Source organism: Schistocerca americana, chromosome 9, assembly GCF_021461395.2.
Source record: "Schistocerca americana isolate TAMUIC-IGC-003095 chromosome 9, iqSchAmer2.1, whole genome shotgun sequence".
NCBI classification, from domain to species: domain Eukaryota; kingdom Metazoa; phylum Arthropoda; class Insecta; order Orthoptera; family Acrididae; genus Schistocerca; species Schistocerca americana.
In genome coordinates this window covers 63,632,760-63,657,581 of record NC_060127.1, presented here as the reverse complement: position 1 = coordinate 63,657,581, position 24,822 = coordinate 63,632,760, and the positions used below count along the sequence as shown (strand labels likewise).

Here is a 24,822-nt window from a genome sequence, read left to right as displayed (position 1 = left end):
GGGACAGGTCTTACATTTAGGTCTACTGCAGGGATATGAGCCATGAGACAAGGGGTTGGGACCAGGGCTGGAGTAGAGGTGGACGAGGATATTGTGCAAATTCAGTGTGCTGTGGAATACCATTGTGGGCAGCATATTAGGTAGGACATTCCTCTTTCAGGGACAAGAACAGGTAATTGCAATCCTGGTGGAGAATGTGATTCAGCTGCTCCAGTTCTAGATGGCATCGAGTCACAAGAGCTCCTCCATGGCCGGACAGTGGGTGTGTGGGAGGTGGTAAGTGACTGGAGAGGCAAGGCATGGAAAGTCTGTTTCTGGACAAGGCTGGGAGGGTGATTTGTCTGTGAAGGTCTCAGTGAGAACCTTGGTATATTTCGGAAGGGACTGCTAGTCGCTACAGATGCGATGATCCTGGGTGGCTAGGCAGTATGGAATGGGTGGCAGATGTCAAAATGAAGGTACTGTTAGTGGGTGGTAGGTCTGAAATGGACAGACATACTGATGAAGACATCCTTGATGTAGACATCATCATTGAGAAAAGTGCCTTCCTTGTTGGGTTGGGGAGGAAGTGAACAGGGGAGATATGTTGAGATTCTGGAGGAATTTGAATAGGATTCCTCACCCTCAGTCCAGTTCACGAAGATGTCATCAATGAATCTGAACCCATTGAGGGGTTTGGGATTCTGGTTGGTTACAAATGATTCCTCTAGGTGGCCCATGAACAGGCTGGCAACAGGTTGGTGCGATGCAAGCACTCATTGCTTTAGCACAAATTTGTTTGTAGGTGATGCCTTTAAAGAATACACAATTATGTGTGAGGAAACAGTCATGGTGACCAGCAAGGAGGTTGTAAGTGCGGAGTCAATTAGGTACTGGGAAAAATAGCATTTAATAGTGTCAAGACCACATGCACTAGGAATGTTAGTGCACAAGGATGTGGCACTGGTAGTACTGTGCAGGGCATTGGTTGGTAAAGGAACAGGAACTGTGGAGAGCTGATGGAGGAAATGGTTGGTGACTTTTACATTGGGAAATAGATTACAGATAATAAGCTGAAGGTGTTGGTCCGTGACAGCAGTATTTAAGGAGGGCTGGAGATACTGCTGGATTTCTGGATGAAGTCACTGTGGCAAGGTTTGTGGGTGGATGTATCTCACAGCTGGCGGAGCCCCTTCACCAGGTAATCCCTACGGTTCATAACTACAAAGGTGGAGCTTTGTCGGCAGGTAGGATTATATAATTGGGATCAGTTTTTAGCAGTTGGATTGTAGTTATTACTGTGGTTGGTTGGTTGGTTTTGGAGGTGGGGGTGGAGGGCAGAGGGGACCACACAGTGAGGTTATCAGTCCCACTGGCGAACACAGAGGTAGAAGTGTCGGGGCAGCAGGATCAGTATAGAACAGGGAGGGTAGAGGGGGGAGAGGGAGGGGGATAGGAAGAGTGGGGCCGAGGTGCGTGCAGGGGTGTTACTGATGCGCTACATGTGACAGGGCACAGGCACTGTGCCTGACCCATCCCAATCCCAACATAATATCATGATCGTGACACAATGAGGACAACACCAGGGGAAGAAGGACAATAAAAGGGGAAACAAAATGACAGAAAATACCATTAAAAGTTTATTAGACAGAGAGTGGCCACCCAAGAATCGGCCCCCGACTGAGTGGAAGGTCTTTGACTTTAAACTTTAAATCCACTGCCAGAATGGTCACAGAACTGGGAGTAGGTGGCTTCCCCCAGCCAGACAATTGGTAAGCGTGTTATCCAGGACACCCATGTGGCCAGGAACCCAATGGAAATAAACCAAACAAGCAGCACAGTCAAGATTGGCATGAAGGTCGTGGATGGCAGAGGCAGAGGGTGGCAATAGCCTTAAGGCTACTCATAATAAAACTTAAATGAGTGAGGACTGTAATGGCAGTAAACAAGAACAGGGTGAACAGGGTGAAAAGGATGGATTGGTACTCACTACATAGAGGTGAATTGCAGGCAGACACAGTGAAAAGACTGATAAGCTTTTAACTTTCGGACAGAGGAGTCCTCCTTCAGAAGCAGAAAACACACACACAAAGCACACACAAAGCACACGCGCGTACTGGTCAGGACTGAGCACCCCACTAGTCTTGTCATTGAATCTATGACTCAACGCTTCCTCTATGCAGTAAATAAACACCAGTTCTGTTGTAAACAACCCGCACGTGGCATGCCAACAGGAGATGTGAAGACACATCCCTTGTGATCAGCAGATTTAGAGCCATTGCTGTAAAATCAACAGAATCTCAAAACTCCCATAAGAGTGGGTGGAAGTAACAGCAGAACACCACAGGAGTGATTGAGGCTTTCAAGCCCCAGAGGAGATCCATCCGATCTGGGGCCAAGAACTAGCCGAGGGGGTGAGGGTGGGTTGGGGGTACAGGTTCAGGAGAGAATGTGGGGAACAGAACAAAGAGGGAAGATGGAAATTGGGCACTGATAACCTCATGGTTGAGTGCCCATAAGCTCCAAACCCACCCAAGATAGAAACTGCAGAAGAGAGAAGCAAAGCAGAGTCCAATCGGTAAACCCATGGGAACTATGTAGAAAAATTGTAAAAGTAAAAGAAATGTTGACTGGCATAACCAGCAAATTTTAACTCTTAAGAATAAGTGCGCTGTGTGTGTGTGTGTGTGTGTGTGTGTGTGGGGGGGGGGGGGGGGGGGGGGGGGAGGGGGGGAAGATCTATGGGGCATTGAGTATTCAACAACTCTCAGATATGACATACATTGTTCCTCATTTAACAACAAGATGTTTTGTGTACCTGCACCTAATTTTAATTCATTTTCATACTGAAAATATAAAGACTATTTTTATTTAAAAAATTTGACTCAATATCTGTTAATTAACATTTCTACTTGTTAATGAATATAGATATGAAAAGGATAGAGTGATACTGACCGCACAGAGGAAGTGTTGAGTCATAGATAGACAAAATGACAAGACTAGTAAGCCTACAGCTGCTCAGTCCCAAGGTGTGTGTGTGTGTGTGTGTGTGTGTGTGTGTGTGTGTGTGTGTGTGTGTGTGTGTTTTTCTGCTTCTAAAGGAGGACTGTTCTGTCCGAAAGTTAAAAGTTTATCAGTCTTTTCACTGTGTCTGTCTGCAATTCAACACCACCTTTATGTGGTGAGTAGCAATCCACCCTTTTCACCTTGTTGTTATTCCGTCCTGGAATGTCCATTGTTAGTTAATAAGTATGGAGTTTAAATAAAAAAAAAAATTGTGTAACTCATGAGATTCAATCCAGTGGCTTCACAATTACAAGAGTTCTATGTTATTCTCTTAACTAATGACAATATGTTGGCACAATATGTAAATTTTGTGCTTAACAGTATGCGGGACTCTTCTACTCTTCAAAGCCAATTTTTTCAAGTTCTTTAATTTATGAAATGTACTGTACTGCTTTAGGAAATTGATGTCTGGGCACTGACCTTCAGATCCTACAAGTATGGAGAAAATTGAACAGGGCGGGCAGTCCTCTCTGTGAGGCCTCCCATCAACACCGCCTCAGATCGAAGGGCACCCACCTCCACCAAGGAAGAGTGTCGGCAGCTCTCGGGAGAGCAGCAGGCTGGCGCAGGTAGCGTAGGCCTCAGACGTGAGGTTGAAGGCACAGCCCACGGGGTCACCGTGCAGGCCGTCTGCACCACACTGGACGACTAGCGCATCTGGCTGGTAGGTGTCAAACACCTTCTCTGTCACCCTGCAGAAGGTGGGACGCAGCCAGCACTAACATTTCATCCAAACCTCATCTTTGAACATTGTGAATAAAAATAAAATTAATAAATATTAGAGAGAGGTCCTGCATTGTTCCAATAGCAGCACTTTAAGAGTGCCTACTTGCTACATTTTACACTTTTTTGCCAAATATTTTGCTAATAATTTAAATCATTGATGGAGCAAAGGTCAGTTTGAACATCCTAGTGACTTACAGGACATGGTCTGGGTCTGCCGTCGCCTTCCTCTGACCTCTGAACTCACTTATCTGGCCAGATATAGGGAGATCTCCAGCTTGACCCAGAGCTGACAAAGCAATTAGTAACAAAAAAAATCCTCGAACCAATTTAGGAATGAACCCAAAACTTTGAATCAAGTGCTCTCGATTAATGGCGTACCTTCAGCTGAATTGTCGATCCCATTCCTCCGTGGGATGTTCGACGACCGACTCAATCGTCTTCTTCAAGTGCCGTGGGCCTAGCCGTTAAGTTTAGTGCCTGTCCAACTGACCAGACACTATTGAGTATTATCAGTGATCTAAGTCTCAGGTAGCTGTGTGTGTGTGTGTGACCACATTCTGTGGTAATGTAGGGGCACCACTTAAGAAAAGTTGATCAGACGCGTTAGGAACATCAGCATCACACCCGATTAAAGCAACATGGCAAATCGTGTTTGTTTGCCTCTGTGCACAGTCTCGAGTATAATTTTGAAACTTAAATATGATGAGATGACTATTGCAGTGAAAATGCCAAGTTTCTCAGGCAGAATGATTAGGCTGTAGATAGAAATAAAGATTTCGGAAACTTAATGAACTCAGGAAGGTGGGTTCAATTTGATCAGGGTCAGGGATCCGACAAGTTATTGAGATCTCCCCAAAATTAATACCCTGAGATGTATGTGTTTCACTGGTAAACAGTGTGGGTTCTGAAAGACAAATTACCATCAAAGGCTGCCTCGGGTGCCAATAATCAAACAGGACTACAGAAGTGTGACACCAACAATGCTTCACAGTTTGGTCAGAGTTAGGACAGCGAGTATACACAATGGCATCTGAAGAAGACAACATGCAGAAAAATGGAACTGACAACTTGGCTGAACACCAGAAAGTACAATTTCAATATGTTGTAAAAAGCTTACTCACTTAACTACCACTGGGTGAGGGGAGGCAAGGCAGCACAAAGAGGCAACATTAGATTCACAGTGGCAATTTGGAGGGGGGGGGGGGGGGGGGGACCTTCAGATCATCCATCCAACTGTCTAGAGTGGTTTACATAAAACCCTTAAGGCAAATGCTGTGATGGTTTCTTCGAAGGGGCTCATCCTCTATGTACCTTGTTAGCTGAAATTTGCCGAGAACTTCCTCAAAAATAAATATAAGTCCATACCTCAATGACCTGTCCAAAGAGCTGAAGTGTTGACACAATCGAAATGTCTCACCAGCTCAACGATAGCTCTTACAAAATTTTCACAGTGTCCAAAAACGAACACTGCTGGTGATCTTTACATTTGAGCGATCAACATACCACTCGAAGTGAAATTTGTGTGTGTTTGGAACTTTTGCCAAACCACAGCTTCAGAGGGAAATCTAACGACTGGCTGGTGACTGTGGTGCCACTACTGGTAACAATCTACCAATTAGGGAAAGTACAACTGAGATGTGATACAATGTTGAGGTTTTCCAGCTACTGGAGCTGCATAGTAATCTATGTGGTCAGTGCAGTCTACGGCACATGTTTAACTGAAGTATTTTTTGGAAAGGGGGGGGGGGGCGGGGTGGTGGGTTAAGGAAATAATTCTTTTCTCCTCCAACTTTCATTAACAAAATACCTAAAGTACAGGGAATCAGTCAAAATGGAACATATGCCTATTTGACATTCTTTCCCCTCCCCCCTCAAATGACTATTTGTGTCACCTTCCCAAATACTGCTTTTATTGTTTTATTGCATAGAGTCCATCTAATGCTGTACAGTATGTGAAATATAAATTACTTTCATTTCATTGACTACCAACACAATTTCATTTATTTTAATGTTTTCTTTTTAAAACCGAAAAATCTAGACCTGCGATGCAAATAAGTAAAATGAAGTACTGACTACAGAAATAACAGACAACACAGTATTTCGACCAAGTATTAAAGCTCTTACTTCTGAAAAACATCACAGTAAGTGCTGTCGGATACACCTTCACGCAGAGGAACATTTACTGCATAGTAGCGGCCATTTGAAATGCCAATATCAGTAACGTCCCCACTGCAAGGGTATATGCCAGGCCCATGGTGGTGCAGCGAGAGCGTCATCACCCTGGATGTAGAGGCAAACGCGTTCTGCACGCCGTCACCTGCACAGAGCAACATCCATACAAAAGTGCCATTACTCTCAACACTGCTGTAAATCATTCTTGGTATTAATGTATGGAGACTTTTTCCCCCAGAGTCAATATGCAGTGGTGGGAAATCCAGGGTGAAACATAAAACAATCTGGGGATATAGGTGGTCACCTTTCAAAGTTTCACAAACAACTGCTAGATGGCACTATTGAAATGTGACATTAATATTGCTTTAAAGTTTCTCGTTTGTTATTGTTACAACAAAAATAGCTCAGAAAATGACAGAGCAGTCTGTTTACAGTAAGCATTCAAACACAAGTGTTGCGAACACATGGATATGTCATCTGAAGATTATCACTTTTTAAGAATTTCGTAAAGGTCTATGTGAACAATGCTTCATATTGATTTGTTCAAATCTGGTAATCAATCACCTTAAAAAATGCCTATTTACAATCAGTTTGCAGTATTTCGTCCTGCAGACTTGTGGTGTTCCCAAAAGCAGTGATCCGTGTGCAACACGAACAGTCTGATCAGCACGAGTCTTGCTGTGAGACAGAGGTATACTTAGGACTATACAAGACTGCCGAACATTCCATTTTACATGAATATTCAGCAGTGAGAAATATTTGTTCTCAATGGAACTTCAAAAACAGGCTTTTGTAAATTTGTACAATGAAATGGCCAAAAAATTGAACCAAAGACATTACAAATCCTATGTACAACATCAAAAACAGAAGACGAAACTTGGGTTCATTTTTGCAAGCCAGGAACTAAGCAGTCACCTGTTTGGTGCTTCGAGATAAACCAGAACTGAAAAATGGTTCATCTGCAAAGCACTTCTGCAGAAATGAGCAGTGATTTTTTTCAGTTACAACAATCGTGTCATGGCTGTTGCTTTAGAAAATCTAAGAATGTTTAATGATGAATGGTATACAACAATTTGTTTGGTACAGGTCATTCATAAAATCAGGAAACACAACCAAAATATAAAATCATTTATTCTATGGGAAAGCTAACCAATTCTTGCTCAGCATATAAAAAAACTATAGTTTGGCAAGAGAAAAATATGGAATTAATTTATTGTTGCCTGTAACCATGTGATTTATCATCTAATGACTTCTTTTTACTCCCTCATATAAAAAGCAAAAAGTACAGACAGCAATTTTCATAATTTCAAGAAACTGCCAAACGCTTTTAAAACTTTGTCTTGAGTTACTCACATCAGAGTAGAAAAAAGTCTCTCGAATTTGTTTTGTCACAAGTAAACGCGAGTATGAGTTTTAAAAGGGAATATTTTGGGAAACAAAACAATTTGTACAGAAAAAAATACACTTAGAAAAGGAGAGGAGTTGCTGAGCAGCAAATAAGCACCAATAAAAGATGATAAACTAACATTTCAGAGAAAACACTATTGACTCACTGTCAAAGACAGGTAGCTACACCATAGATGAGATAATGTGTGTGTGTGTGTGTGTGTGTGTGTGTGTGTGTGTGTGTGTGTGTGTGTGTGTGTTTTCTCTCATCTATGTATAATAAGCTGTGGATCTGCCAGGCCAAAATGAAAATTTGATTAATCAATACACCAACAGTGGCTGAAGTTGAAGAGGAGTGGTGAGCATTAGTTTGTCATGTGGTACACCAGTAAATATCAAGATGGCCGCATGTCTAAACATTCTGGAAGGTTACTGGTTTATTGGAGAACAGTACCTAAATGAACTGGAAAACTGTGATGAATGTTAGGTCTAACACAATGAGTGACTCTACAGCAGTTAACAGTAGAGGAATGGTTTAAGTCAGCTCTGTTTCTGAGAAAGCCAAGCATCTATCTATCCATCCATCTATCTAGCTATCTTCAAGATTCAAACTGAGATTACTGGCAATACAACAGGAAAATTTTATTCCCGTATAAAAAATCATACTGCAGATGGTGCTAAAATTTATTGTTGTATATTTGATTTAAGAGAAGTGAGGGTAGAAATACGTACATTTGGTCTGGATATCTACCAAATACTTTCAATATATGACCTCCAGAAATTCCTGGTCCTGATTCATGAGAACTCAGGATTTTTTGAGTACTTCAAAGTACTTGCCACGGCACTAGGAGATGAAAGGTATGATTAATATCCGATACTCACTGTGGGGTATAAAAAAACTGAATGCCTTTGGTTATCGTTACAACTTACAGAGATTAAGATAATTCTGATTTTTGTTCCCATCAAAATTCATCTCAACTCATGGAACACATTCAATTACAATACATATATGTTGATCTACATAAATTGGTTTCAATTGAATTATTTAGTTCTTAAACTGAGCTACACCACTACTGCACAATGTGACTACCTTCACATTTATATCTTACAAACGGGACTAATTTGTGTGTGTGTGTGTGTGTGTGTGTGTGTGTGTGTGTGTGTGTGTGTGTGTGTGTGGGCGCGCGTGCTCGCACTGCACACACAGTGGATGGATGGATGGGTGGGTGGGGGGGGGGGGGGGGGGGGGGGAGATTTGCAAACAGGTTGTTAACAGCATTTGTGGCTAGAGTACAATGTCTAAGGCAATGACAGAGTTGTCACTTATACAAATAATGCACAGAGCATGACCTAAGAATAAAAGTTATGAGGCTGCAGTCAAATGGGTGTCATATTAGAATGTTGATGCGAATGTTATTTATTTTGTAAATGTTGCTCTATTGGAATCTTCTGGACAGTAGTTACTGACAGAGTGAAAATTTAAGGATTTGTGTTAATGAAATACACTTCAGAATGGAACTGGCGTGAGTTGTACAATTTGATACATAAAGGAGCAAACGACTTGATAATTAGCTCCAGTTTACCATCGAAATCTCTTATTCAGTGAGAAGTGCTCTCTCGCTATGCATGTATTCACCCCCATTCCCCCCCCAAAAAAGTTTGATATTTAAACTATTGGCACTAGAGTAGTCTGTTCCATTGCTGCTGGCAGCACACATCAGCCTGCTCGCAGGCAGGTGTGGACATACGGGCTGCCCGTCAGGTAGCCTGTCATTCCTGAACACGAATCGCTTAACCACCCTGCTCATGGAAGTGAGGCAGGGGGGTGTACAGTCGCATACGTTACTGCCAGGCTGGTTGGGTGTCAGCTGTTTGCCCATGCCCAAGCTACAGCAGCCTACACTAAAATGTCAAATGGAAGCAGAGTTAATTTATATGAGCACATAAGTAATCAATCGCAGTCACTTTAGTCTATGAGATTCGATTCTAAAAACTACTGGCCTAAGTAAAGATCACAGGCAATATACTGCCTAGCAGTAGTATGCGACATCTAGCAGAGATGCTCGATGGATTGCAGGTCGACCTGCAAGTAGCTCCGACCTTCTTACTACTGTGCTTTTTAGCATATCAAAAAGTATCTTACACGAAGAGAACTGCGCAAAAACTATGAGACTCTCAGAAAATACGCAACATATTACTGGATACTACATTTCTCCACGTTTTTGAACTCACATTATGAGTGCTCAGTAAAGGCACTGTTTGTGAGTGAGAGTCAAGCGTCAATATGGTAGCCACATTCTTGCCGAACACATCCTGACGTGTCATGGTCAATATCGGCAATCACATTAACCCTCAAGTGGCCATTTTTCATAACATAAGCAGGCACGCAGCACACTTTCTACACATGTAAGGAGTGGCTGTCTTTTATGTTACCAAGGTAAGTATGTATGAGCAAAATCATAGTTTAATCTTAGTTTAATTAAGGAACGATAAAATAAACTTACATAATATGAGCTATATCACTGTTTAAGTAAGCAATAATGAAATGAACCTTTATTATTCATTCACTCTGTTGCCACGGACAGGTGTTACCCCACAGTAATGACACACTCAAAGTTATAAACAGCACTGCTACAGGAGATCACAGCCAGCTGCTTAATATATTACCAATTATCTCTTAGACAGCTGCCCCATTGTGGGATTTTACCGCTAGCTCACGATCTGTATCATTTTCTTGCAGGGATCGTAATTTTTTCCCACCTAGTTCACTGCGTATTTTATAGTACTACTGCTCACTTGGAGGTATAACACAATTTATTACTGTCTTAACCAAAGCAATAATGAAGGAATACATACGGGCTCACAATTGTGAAACAACAATGGAATGGTGCAAAACAATTTTATTCGTGTCTGGTACACTTAAACATAGGTGCATCCACTCGAGGGTTAATGATCCTTCCTAGCAACTCTTCCGAATTAAGTAGCAGTGGAGGCAGGAAGACACTATGTTCAACATAACTCCATAAGAAAAGTCACATGCAGTTAGGTTGTGACATAGAAAGTTGGAAATATTTTATCTTTTATGACTTCCACCCCTGATGATTAATAGTTATTATTCCCAATAATTATACTAATTATCATACTGTGGTGTGTTCTGTACATGTATCCAAATACTTGAAAACTTGAATTAGACTTTGCTCCACCTAAACCTATTATTCAGTAATTTACATTGTGCCAAGTCCAACAGTAAAACCAGTTTACACTTCACGCATGGTCAGCAGAAAAATACTAATAGCTGACTTTCTCACTACCTTACAACTTTGCCAACATCATGTCAGTTAATACACATTTGTGGAAGTATAACGCCATTCATCATAAAGACTGACATCCCAACTCTACAGACACATACTTTATTTTGCATGAAACTCATTTACTTATGAGGTAATAAACATTACAATTTCCATACCATTGTAATTTCTATTGACAGTTTTGCCTCTGGGCTTGTTAGATTCTGAACTTGGACACACTTTTGTTGCTCTATTTTCTGGAATCAGGTGACACCCCCTCACTAATTAATATTTTGAATAACTTAGCATTATGTAGACTAACATTCCAAACAGGACATGCACTTGCAATTGAGTTACTCCTAATGAGTATCCATACAGTGATTTCATAATCTTTTCTCAGTTTTTAGATTTTATATTTTTAGCAAATCAAACATTTATCAATACTTAATAGTCCAATCTACATAACAAAATTTTTTAAATGACTGCACAGTTTCCAAAATAACAATTTGTCTACATGCCAGTTTTTAGGTAGTCACATGTCACTCAAAAGTCAGTCAGTCTACACCCAGTCTCGGTCAAGCTAACAAGCGTGCAACATCTATGCTCTCAATAATTGTTCACGTCACAGGTATGCACAGTTTGTTCATGGCAATACATGTACCTGCACTCACAAAAAATAGTAACATCACGGCCTAAAAACCTCCAAGATATTTCGTAATTCAAATATAACAGTATTTAGACTGAACTTTGCTGTAGTTGATAGGAGGTCTGAGCTATTATTGCCTGGTGAGCAAGTTACTGTTGAGTGTCATCAGTTTAATTAATGAGTGAACTAAGAGAGTTATGGTAGTGTACCTTATTCTAAAAGATTACTACAAGACAATACTGTATGTGAACTGGGACGTTTTGTGCCACATTTGAGTACTTCATTTAATGAGTACCATTAATTACAGGACAGTGTTCATTAAGATTATTAATAATTGTTTTGATACTTTTGTGATTCATATGAGCAGTTCTGCCACTGATCTCTCATTCATTTGTGTGTGCCATCATGATTGTACATGCTAATATTTTCATGAAGTTGGAAAACTGGGCACAGTCCAAGTAGAAACACTGTGAGGCTAATAAAATGTGCAGAAAATTGTGGTGGTGTGTAGATTTCTTTTTAACCATCAAGTACTGAGTAAGATTTTCAGCTTCAACACAACAAATGGATGTGATACAGAGGCGGTGACAAAAATTAGATGAAACCAGATTGGTGGTTTACAAGGTGACCATGGGGGCCACTGAAGAACAGGACTGTTACATTGGGAAGCAAGCCAATTTCACGGTAAGGCAGTTCAGCACTGAGCTAATCACAAATGTCTGAAAGAAAGTACGGTGGAGCACTGTCTTGTTGCAAAATGGAGTCTCCAGCGTCTTGCTGTAACTGTGGCACAAGCCATTGCTACAGCATGTTCAAGTACATGAAACCAGTCACAGTTTTCTCCACAGAGACACAGCGTCTGTAAAATTTTGAAGAGGGTGTGCTGCAAAAGATATTAGCTTTAGGTGAATTACAAATGTTCTACAATCTTGTGTGGATGTTCTGTCTCAAAAAGGAACAGTGTCACAATACAGCTATCCAGAAACATCAAACTTGGTTTTGTCATTGAAAGACAAATTCCGTAAAAAAAAAATTGTCTTCTTTCAGTAGCCACTGCAAGTCATTGCAAAAGACAGAACGAAGCTCATTTTCCCAAGCAGTCAGTGCATGTAACAATGGTTTTACATGCAGAAGTTTGTGTTGAATGTGCCAGACGGTTGACTGCAGTTCCCTGCTGGTACGTGTCTGTTTTATTTCTTTGGGCTCCTGATGAACAATTTCCACACATACTCCACCTTATCTGCTGCTGATCCCACTTGGTCTCTTTTCTTTACACCACATAAGCAGCCAGTCTCACAGAACATGTTGCCACCCGTGGAATGTTTTGTCTGTTGGAGCTGTTCTAAGCCAAGAATACTGTAATTTATTGCTGAAAATGTACACATACATGTGGAGAACAAGGTACAATACAATCAGCAATACACAAGTGGCCTGCAGAGCCTTGCGGTCCACCCTATACAACTGTTTGTTCCAACTGGAGGCACAGCTTGCGCTGGCAAGTTGTGCACACAACTGCTGCTGTTATTAGCAGGCCAGGTGGCCTCTAATGTCCAAATCACATACGAACTTCACTCACAAACTATGAAGCAGTGAACACACAACACTGGTAGTTACAGCAGGAGCTCTTGTGTGATAACTTGTATGAAACTGTCAGAATTGCCTCACATGTAGAAAATTCTAGGACACAAAATGTAAGCATCACTCCATAGGATACTACATTCTGACATGCCTGCCCTCTAGTGGTGTGATCTGCAACTACACTACAGTGCCTATTATAAATTGAAACTTGTCTACTGATATGTGTCATATTTCTGTTTGCATTGTAGCTTCTGCACAGTCATCTCTTTACACCTAGGAGGTACTTACAGACCCTCTTATGTTACACTGAGGTGACAGAAGTCCGGGACTAACGAAATGCACAAATACAGATGACTGTAGCATCACATACACAAGGAATAAAAGGGCAGAGCTTTGGTGGAGCTGTCATCTGCACCCAGGTGATTGACATGAAAAATGTTTCCGACACTATTGTGACCCCATGACGGGAATTAACAGACTTTGAATGCAAAAGGGTAGTCAGACTAGACACATGGTTCAGTCTATTTTGGAAATCTGTTCGGGAATTCAATACTTCAAGATCCACTGTGTCAAGAGTGCTGAGAATACCGAATTTCAGGAATTACCTCTCACTACGGCCTTCACTTAACGAACGAGAGCAGCAACATTTGTGCAGAGTTCTCAATGCTAACAGACAAGCAACCCTGCGTGAAATAGCTGCAGAAATCAATGTGAGATGTACGACAAATGTATCCGTTAGGACAGTGCAGCAAAATTTGGTGTTAATGAACTACGGCAGCAGATCACCGACACAACTGCCTTTGTCAAGAGCATGACCATCTTTCCCGGGTTCGTGACCATCTGTTGGACACTAGACAAATTTGAAAACTATGACCTGGTCAAATGAATCCCCATTTCAGCTGGTAAGAGCTTATGGTAGGGTTCAAGTGTGGCACAGACCTCACAAAGCCATGGACCCAAGTTGTCAACAAGGCACTTTACAATTTGATGATGGCACCATAATGGTGTGGGCTGTTTTTACATAGAATGGACTGGGTCATCTGTTATCTCCAGCTACTTGGAGACCACTTGTAGCCATTCATGGACTTCATGTGCCCAAACAATGATGGAATTTTTATGGGTGACAATGCTCCATGTCACCGGGCCACATTTGATTACGGGACATAATTGAGAAGTCAGATTGTGCATCAAATTCTGCACTGGCAATACTTTCACAACTGCGGGCTGCTATAGAGGCGGCACGGCTCATTTCTGCAGGGGACTTCCAACAACTTATCGAGTCCATGCCACGTCGAGTTGCTGCACTACACTGGGCAAAAGGAAGTCTGACATGATATTAGGAGGTATCTCATAACTTCTGTCACCTCAGTGAATGTGGAATCAAAAGACACTGGCCCAGACTGTGCTGGTTGGCAGTTTAAAATATCCTCGCTGACTGTTTGACAAGAGAAGACGAGAGGTTCCAGCTGAAACGGTGCAGAAGTTCTGCCGCCAGGTAAACCACTCCATGACTGGCACTACTTAACAAGTACTAGCAGCTACCATAATTGTATGTATGTATACACAATAAGAAGATCTAGATGATACAAATTATAGGTTTACCATGATGAAGGTCCATGTCAACATATAGGATCCTTTGAAATTTTTTGCACATCTTCAGGATAGCCATGGCAATGTCATTCACATAACAGAACCCTTCTGCTCCATCTCTGCAATTTAAAAATTGAACAACTGTTTAGAGACATACAAGTGCCCTGCACCCATATAACTACAATATCGACCACAAAATAACATACTAAATGGAAATTTTTCTTGATGAAACTTGAAAAATTATGAGGGAGGATTACTGGCCACACTTATTTCAGCAGAATGTCAAAACTATCAAGAGACACATATAAATGTACATACACAATTCTATCTCATATATTAAAATGGGGGGAAACTAAAAGGAGAATAACTTATTGGCAGAGTTGTTACAGAGAATCTGCAACACAGCATGTATGTCAAGGACAACTGTCAACTAATAAAACAAGTAGATATGTGTCACAGTGTACCATTTACGCAATAGGACCACAATTGTTATCATCACGATCAGCAATTCCACATCCTTTAGTGAATAAAGCAGTCATGTTGACTGCGATAGCTTTGTGGATAACGTCCTCCAGCCGTACGATTTGTCACATAGCTCTGGATGTTTCCTCGCGTTGTCCAACAACTTCCCATAAGGTCTTCTGTTGCCTCTCGGATCCAGCAAACAAAATGCTAATGAGAATAACTAACAGAAGAATGAAAACAAAAATTGAGGATTTGTTGGATAATGATCAGTTTCCCTTTAGGGAAGGTACAGGATGCATGGGCATAATTCTGATGCTGGTTTTGATAATAGCAACAAGAATTCAGAAAAGTCAAGCCATGTTCACAGGATTTGTCAGTGTAGAAGAAGCATCTTACAACAAAGTGGTGCAAGGTGTTAATATATACTTACCGAACGAAAGTGCTGGCAGGTCGATAGATCCATCCTTCATGAAATCCTCCCCACTCCACCAAGAGTGTCTTTCCGCCGTCCACCTAACCTGCGTAACCTCTTAGTTCATCCCTATGAAATCCCCAAACCACCTTCCCTACCCTCTGGCTCCTACCCTTGTAACCGCCCCCGATGTAAAACCTGTCCCATGCACCCTCCCACCACCACCTACTCCAGTCCTGTAACCCGGAAGGTGTACACGATCAAAGGCAGAGCCACGTGTGAAAGCACCCACGTGATTTACCAACTGACCTGCCTACACTGCGAAGCCTTCTATGTGGGAATGACCAGCAACAAACTGTCCATTTGCATGAACAAACACAGGCACACAGTGTTTGTTGGTAATGAGGATCACCCTGTGGCTAAACATGCCTTGGTGCACGGCCAGCACATCTTGGCACAGTGTTACACCGTCCGGGTTATCTGGATACTTCCCACTAACACCAACCTGTCAGAACTCCGGAGATGGGAACTTGCCCTTCAGTATATCCTCTCTTCTCGTTATCCGCCAGGCCTCAATCTCCGCTAATTTCAATTTGCCGCCGCTCATACCTCACCTGTCTTTCAACATCATCTTTGCCTATGTACTTCCGCCTCGACTGACATCTCTGCCCAAACTATTTGCCTTTACAAATGTCTGCTTGTGTCTGTGTATGTGCGGACGGATATGTGTGTGTGTGTGTGTGTGTGTGTGTGTGTGTGTGCGTGTGTGCGCGCGCGCGTATACCTGTCCTTTTTTCCCCCCTAATGTAAGTCTCTCCGCTCCCGGGTTTGGAGTGACTCCTTGCCCTCTCCCTTAAAACACACATCCTTTCGTCTTTCCCTCTCCTTCCCTCTTTCCTGATGAAGCAACCGTGAGTTGTGAAGCTTGATATTTGTGTGTGTGTGTTTTTTTTTTTATTGTGTCTATCTACCAGCACTTTCCCGTTTGGTAAGTCACAGCATCTTTTTTTAATAGATTTTTTCCCATGTGGAATGTTTCTTTCTACTACATTCATATCATCGACTCTCATATCGAGTTATAATCAAAAATTATAAGAGCTCATAATCCAATATTTTCAACATGAGGTCCCTTTTTGCTTCCTGTCTCACATTTACTTATTTGAGCAAGAGTCAAATATTCAAAATGTTTGAAACTTTATGTGCTAAAGTGCTCGAAATATTTCTAAAGTCATCCCACCACCCCACCAAGCAGTTCTGAGAAGTTTGTCACACTGTTTCAGGAAATTAATGTAGGTCTCTGTGTAAGAAGCATTGAAGGAAATAAAAGGAAAGTTCAGAACTGGAATTAAAATTCAAGTTGAAAGGATAACAGTGGCAATATTCATTTGACAACATTGCCATCCTCTGTGTATTACAGCCCTTGTAGAGTGCAATGAACAGTCTAATAAACACAGAACATGGAAACAAGATGAAAGTGATGACAAATAGCAGGAATGAGAGTAGTGGCAAATTTAACAGCAAAAATGGGCAGGTAGAAGATGATGTGAAGGAACTCTGTTACCTTGGGAGCAAACAAATACGCGATTGACAAAGCAAGGAGGGTATAAGAAGTAGACTTGCACCTAGGTGAAGAGGGCATTCCTGGCCGCGAGAAACCTATTATACCGAAAAGCAGTCTTAACTTAGGGAAGACATTCCTGTGAATGTATTTCTCCTACAGAAGTGATTCATGGACTGTGTCAAAATCAGAAAAGAAGAAGACTGAAGTCCTTGAAAGTGGTAAAAGTATGTTAAAAATTAGGTAAGCTGATAACATAAGAAATAAGAAGATTCTTCACAGAATCAGCAAGGAGAGGAGCATATGGAAAACCCTGGCAAGAAAAGGGGACTGGATGACATGGCATGTGCTGAAACATAAAGGAATTATTTCCACGGTACTTGAGGAAACAGTAGAGGAAGACAGAGATTCGAAAACATTCAACAAATAACTGAGGACGTAGGGTGTAAGTGGTATGCTGAGATGAAGAGGTTGGCACAGGACAGGAATTCTTGGTGGGTTTCATCAAACCAGTCAGAAGACTAACTTTTTTGGGGGGCAGGGGGGAGGGGAGGTGGTGTTTACAGCCTACAACCCAACAATAGGTTTTTAAAGTGCAGAATTGGTCTCAGTCTGGTGCAAAGACTCTACTGACACCAGTTTTTGTACCCAGCTCCATATATATTGTAGAATAGTCCAAGTCAAATACAAATTAGTTCAATTTTTATTGATTTCTTTAAAGTAAACAGGTTCTCTTCAAACAGAATTGTTGTTGTTCTACGCTGTGCACTTCCAACCAGGTCCAGTAATAATAAACTTACATCACACATTAATAAAGAACACTCAAAGGAAGAATTATATCTGTTGCCAGATACTGAAATCATGCTCAAGACTTCTAGAACAGGATTATCTTCAGTCACAGTAATTACCAGACATATTTTGTAAAAACACCCTCCTTCATGTAGATGTGTTACACAGATGTTATTCACAGAACTTGCAACAAATGAAATGAAAACATGGCGGCAATTGCCAGTAAATCTTGTCAACAGCAATGTGCACAAAGGTGAGTTTGAATATAGAGTGTGATCAGTCTGCACAACGAGAACACACTCTTGAGTGTGGACGAGTTTCCTGAGTGCAGATATATACAGTCACAATTTCGGCAACACAGGGCTTTTGGACCTGTGACAAAGCTACCATAAGACAACTACTCAATCACATTGGTGTCAGTTTTAGATGAGGTTAAATACATACCTGCAGATGCATGATGCCTTTAATACATTCAGGCAACTTTTATTCTAGTATTCTAACATCGTGCTTTAAATTTTACAGCAGTATATACAATGGCAATTAACTAGAATAAGGAGGTGCTCATACTGTAACTGCCATTGCAGCAAATTCAAGGTGGCCACAAAGTTTCAGCCAATTTAAGGCTACAGCTTTTAGAATGAAGAAAGAAAACTGGGGAAAATTTTAGCTTACACAAAAAATGGTTCAAATGGCTCTGAGCACTATGGGACTTAACATCTATGGTCATCAGTCCCCTAGAACTTAGAACTACTTAAACCTAACTAACCTAAGGACATCACACAACACCCAGTCATCACGAGGCAGAGAAAATCCCTGACCCCACCGGGAATCGAACCCGGGCGCGGGAAGCGAGAACGCTACCGCACGACCAGGAGCTGCGGACGTAGGACTACAAAGCCTTTATTTTCAAAAGATCTGACTTACCAGGGTATATCTTTTGCATACATGCATATCCAACATTGGTGTGCTTCTTACAATTATACTTAGCATCAAATATTTTTATTTACCTTCATAAATGTTTAAACAATGCAAACTCCAGGTTGGAATATATTAGGAAACAGATAATTTGATATTCACCATAAAGATGACCAGCTGAGCTGGAGACAGGCACAATGAAAAGCACGTAACACATTACAGATTTTGGCCAAAGCCTTCCTCAGGAAAGAAAACACCCACATTCACACAAGCAAGCACACCTCACGTACATATGACCACTATCACCGGCAGCTCCGACCAGAATTTGACTGTCATGTGAATAGCAATCTGGAGTGGTGGGGAAAGGGGGAGGGGGATAGCAGGTTATGGGTGGGGTGAGAGAAGAGCACTGTTTAGGGGGGGGGGGGGGGGAGGTTATGCATGAGTTAAGAGGCTGCCAGTTGCAGCATCGGGAGGGGGCGGGAGGCAGAAAAGGAGAGGAACAGGGAAGAGGGAAGGATGGGCAGTGGTAGAGGCCAGCACATAAAGCATACAACAGTTTCCACCCTGCCAACCTATCACCTCCTCCCTTTACACATTCCCTCACTCTCTTTGTGTGCCGCCTTCAGCAACCTGTCCATTCTTTCCTCTTCCCTGGCCCCTCACTGCACCGTCTAATGCTGCACCAAGAAGTCTCTAGGCCCTGCACGCATCGCCAGACAGGGCTCTTCTCTCCCCCCACCCATACCCTGTTATCCTTTCCCTTACACCATTCCAGACTGTCAAATTCCGGTCAGAGCTGCTGGCAGTAGCAGTCTTGTGTGCGTGAAGTATGCTTGCTTGCTTTGTGTGTGTGTGTGTGTGTGTGTGTGTGTGTGTGTGTGTCCCCTTTGCTTAAGAAGGCTTTGGCCAACCGCTATAATATGCAACAGTCTTTTCGCTATGCCTGTCTGTAACTCAATAGGTGATTTTTACAGTGAGTAGCAATCCATCCCTATCCCAATATTTAATATGCACACTTTCAGTCACAAAAGAAACATACACACAATGTTCAAACTTGTTCCTTACTTTTGTGATGGTGTCGGAAGTTCGTGAATTCACTGCTGTTACTATGAAGAATCACAGGTAAACTAAAGCAGTTGGTGGGGGAGGTACACGGAGTGTTATAAGCCCCACATCCAATGAGATCAGGCGATCCTGGACATTAATGGTGCAGTGCGAGATCTGTACACTCCTTACAGCCAACGTTGTTGAGGCAGGTTACCGTTAAGAAAAACTCTTGAGTGTGTACGTGCCAGCACGGTGAATGAAGAGAAGAGTCTCTCTCTCTCTCTCTCTCTCTCTCTCTCTCTCTCTCTCTCTCTCTCTCTCTCTCTCTCTCTCTCTCTCTCTCTCTCTCTCTCTCTCTCTCCCCCCCCCCCCCCCCCCCTCCACCCTTCTGAAATAATCTCTTTTGCAGCTGAGAAACAGCTGGCTGTAACCTTTGTGGCAGATGAAACCGCGTTTTAAGGACAGGACCAACTCTCCCCCCCCCCCCCCCCCCCTCACTTTGACTGTAATTTCATTTTTGATGTGAAGTGACAAATTCACAGGTCAAAGATTGTATCTGGTTGACACACAAATCCTAAGAACAGAAAAGTTGTCACATTGGTCGAAACATTGTTTAGAAATTGCTTTGAATTTCCTTTTCATCCTAATTCTACAAAATGTGGTAAAAAGTTCTTTCACACAACATCTACTCTTCTAACACACATATGCCATCAATTACGTCAAACACCTGTTATTACTGCTTGTCCAGAATCACATTACGCATTTTCTCAGTGTCTTCATAAGTGGTAGCAGTTTTGGAACTTTGGAACGCATTGGGAAAAAAGTCTAAAAAACAAGCACAGAACATTTGAATTTGGATGTACACTTCTTAATATTGAAGGAACATACATTTTTGAACCCTAACTAACTTTCGGACAAATTTCTCTCGGTGATGAACTATGCAGGGTATAGTATAGCAGTCTTCCACCATGAACAATACACAGAACACTACTATTTTTTAAAAATAGTCATACAAATAAAATTATTCAACAGGCTGCATTGAGACCTGCATTAATGTGCATCATGTACTAATTTAACAAAAACAGAATTTAGCTGATATCAGTGCTACCCCTCTGCTCCGTTGAGAACTTTCATTATGACATCATGTCTACTTCCCTTCAACCCCCAAAAGAGTACCTCCATTCCTACTGACACATGTTGATGGTACGACAAAAATACATGGACCAGCCATTCTGAAGGCTATGTAAACTGAGTAGTCAAAAGGCACAGGAAGCGTAGTCCCATTTATAGATGAGCTATGTAAGATGCCCAGATGTCCCAGCTACGTATGGCATACTAAGTGCATATGTGGAACTTAAGGAAACATTAGCTACAATATGAATTGTAATTAAGAAGAAAATTGACACTATAAGTATTGTATTACTGCATCTTACATAAAATAATATTTTGTGCAGAAAATCACGAAATCCAAGCTAATCACTATTGTGTGTTAATTTAGTATTTTATTCCATGTAAAACCACAGTAATAGAAACTTATATAGTTCCATCCTGTATTTTCCACTGTTTGACAGAATATTTTCATATTTTGCCAAAATCTGTTCACTTCATATAAAACCAGCTTAATGGGGATATCAAGTAATATGTCTGGAATTAGTCAAAATGTCATCCACAAAAGCCAATTTGTAATTAAGAAGAAAATCAATATTTAAAATCTGGATTACTGGATCAGATAAAGAAGATTATTTTGCACCGTAAATTACAAAATTCACAGAAAAATTTGTAAAGAGATGCAAAAGAACCAAAACTGCAAGCCAAATTGGGTTAGTGAAAAGTTATGAGGGAAGAAAGGAGGTATGAAAAGATGAAATATTACTAAAATGGAATATTATTCAAGAGGACTATGTATCAAAATATTAATATAATAATGTACATTCATGAAAGTTCCAGACTCTGTGGGACACAAAAGTGCTTTCATAAAATCCACAAAATGCTTACTTTTATAACATAATAAGGAGAGTAAGGGACAACCAGCAACATGTGACGAGCACCAGAGGGTAAAAGTTACCAACCAGACATGCGGGGATTCACGCGAAACATCTGATCAAAAGAACAGCTACAACTCATCGCTGTGGATACATATGGAGATCTACTCAAGTCAAACAGGAGGGGGGGGGGGGGGGGGGGGTCATACAGGGCATTTGGAAATTCCCATTACAAACTTCTAGGACTTTTAGAAGGGAGTGAGCAAATAACATTTTGAGCAGAAAATCAAATCATTTCTGTTCTACGACGGTTTCAATTCAGATGTGCAATGCGTCCATGACTGCTGCGGGAAAGAGAAAAGTCTCAAAGTTGCTTGTCCTGGTATGCAATAGGGCAGACAGGATGACACGTACTATATCAGACGGTCACCTCATGTCACTTAATGTCTGCCTTGCTACAAGATTTACGGGACTCCTATAGAGACAGAGAAAGATCTGCTGGTCCAAGTTCTGGATGTTACACTGGAAAATGACACCAGGTAGGATGGGGAGAGAGCGTACCTTAGTATGCTTGCAATGTCTGTAGTTGGTGTTCGCCACATCGAACCACTGTTGTAATACTTCAGAACTATTCTGTACATATAATTTGCTCGGGTCTTTTTTTGTTTTGGAATGATTTAAACACACAATGTTAAAGTGTTAACACAAACAAGTGTACGTATGTGACAAATGGATGTTCAGTTATGTTTCCTTTTGAATTGTTATCTAATAATTGTATAGTCACACCTAATTCAATTCCTCAAGCAGAAATGGACGAGTTAAACACCTGCACTGAAGCTGTTGTAGAATGGAGACAATATGTTTCAATCCATGGTTCCTATTCAAAATATTATACACTTACTCCCTGCTACAAGTTCTAGAAGATTGTGACGAGAATTTCTGAAAACCCTGTATATTTTTAATGGTTGCCCTGTTTTCCAAATTTATGACACTATATCCACTCAAATAGGCTTCCAGTAAAAACATCACTCCAAAAATTAGGAGAGATTATTTTACAAAGATAAGAATGATACTGATAATACTGAATAGGATTGGGGAGAAGAGATGTTTGTGGCACAACTTGACTAGAAGAAGGGATCGGTTGGTAGGACATGTTCTGAGGCATCAAGGGATCACCAATTTAGTATTGGAGAGCAGCGTGGAGGGTAAAAATCGTAGAGGGAGACCAAGAGAGGAATACACTAAGCAGATTCAGAAGGATGTAGGTTGCAGTAGGTACTGGGAGATGAAGAGGCTTGCACAGGATAGAGTAGCATGGAGGGCTGCATCAAACCAGTCTCAGGACTGAAGACCACAACAACAACAAGAATGCCCAAATCGATTCTTTCTGATAATGGTACACAATTTACATCCAAATCTTGAAAGTTTTTTTGTTAATTATGAAAACATTTCAGCATACCATCCATTGAGCAATCCTGCCAAATGACATATGTGGAGATAGGCAGATTGTTAAGAACCTACAGCAACAAGAATACGAAAGCTGGAAATAATTTTGGTAATTTTGAAGATATCATTAATAGTCTGCAGCACACTTCTACCGGATTTTGCCTATATGAAATGCTGTATAATAGGAAACAATCTAATTTAATAAATGAGCTGACTGAATTCCCAGTGTGCTAAAGTATGAGTCCACACGAAAGAGAGGAAATTGCTATAGAAACGATGGAAGAACACGGGAAAATCAGAGAACAAATGAAAGGAAATCGAAAGCAAGCCAGCTCAAAACTGAAGACCTAGAATTAGTTAAGACTCATGAAAAATCTAAGTGTATTAGTGGATAACTACAGAAATTTTTGAGATTTGTATTGGTAAGTTTGTGGTGAGCATTAGATTTCCAAGATATGTAGCATTATTCTTCAATTTTCATTTTCAAATGCTGCATCTTCTAAACCTGTCCACCAATCAAAATTACCTCTTACTATAATGACCAACCAATCTCCCCAGGTGTAGTAAGTAGCAGAGTATACTTGGTTAAGCATTCAACATTTGACAATTTTAAACCTACTTATTTATCAGTTTCACTTATGTTGCAGAATAAAATAATTATACAGTTTTATGACAGACCAAACTATATGACTTCAACAAAGTGGTAAATTTTGTGCTGCGACCATAATAATGTTCACAAAGCAAAGAGACTTCATTTACGAGAAAAACCATATCATACAGTGTGACATCTGATTCTGGTTTCTACATATGTATATTTTGTGATGTGAATTCTCTGTGGCTTATCTATTCAGTTATTAAATTTGAGACACTCTATGGACTTTGATATCTGTCTCAAATTTTTCTTTACAAGAAAACCAGTGACATGCAGAAAACCAGTTACAAAGAGTTGAAAATACAGAGAAATCACACTTAGTACTATATACAACACCAGTTTTACCACTATTATGATGGTAAATGTGTTACATAATACACTTTAATGATTATCCTTGCAAGCAAAGGATAATGTGTTACTGTGACATCTAACAGTTACTCTGTGGTAATTTTGTAGGACATAAATAAAGTGAAATAGACACATTATGTACCACAGAAAATGGATCACATCTTGTAGTTAATGAAAAGTTATGCAATAGCAAGAAACTAACACTACAGTTTTGATGCCTGTACATAGACACATTGTATATAGTATTATTTTGAGTTCATATTTACTTGGGTCATTTGTAAAGGAAGATAAGCACTAGAGTACATGAAATTTTTAATTGTACAGAGCTTGCTAGTCACATGAAAGATTAATGATAAATTGCAAATACACATATTTAAGACATATGTACCAAAATAGTACAGTTTGAAGTCAAAACAGAATTAAGAAAGGAATGAATTTATTCCTTTCAATACTCCTTGTTGAAAGATGGTACTGCAATGGTATAGCCCTTGCTTGTATGTATGCTTTATTTTGCACAAGTGCTTGACATATTCTTTACTGATAATACATGACTAAGAGAGATGTGCTGATCTGCACACATAAATTTCTACTTTTTCCCCACTGCTGCTGTTGATGATACTTTGAATATAAACACTTTTTGTAAACACCTTGTGATGAATATTTAGGATAAGAATATATCTATTACATTCTGCTTGATTTATTGTACAAAAGTACATGCCCCTAATACATTTATGTACATATATGTGAAACAGTGTTAGCTTACCATATATGTAAC

At 40.7% G+C, this 24,822-nt stretch overlaps 1 protein-coding gene across 1 annotated transcript in view; it reads right to left on the bottom strand.

Annotated features, from left to right (window-relative positions):
• Positions 1 to 24,822, bottom strand: part of LOC124551007 (histone deacetylase 8-like) — a 76,187-nt gene that overhangs the window by 28,758 nt on the left and 22,607 nt on the right. Inside the window, exons 4-6 of the mRNA XM_047125851.1 lie at positions 14,443 to 14,549; positions 5,896 to 6,088; positions 3,562 to 3,737 (exon numbers count right to left, since the gene is read on the bottom strand). Of these exons, the coding sequence (XP_046981807.1) occupies positions 3,562 to 3,737; positions 5,896 to 6,088; positions 14,443 to 14,549 (476 nt within the window). The remainder of the gene's footprint in view (positions 1 to 3,561; positions 3,738 to 5,895; positions 6,089 to 14,442; positions 14,550 to 24,822) is intronic.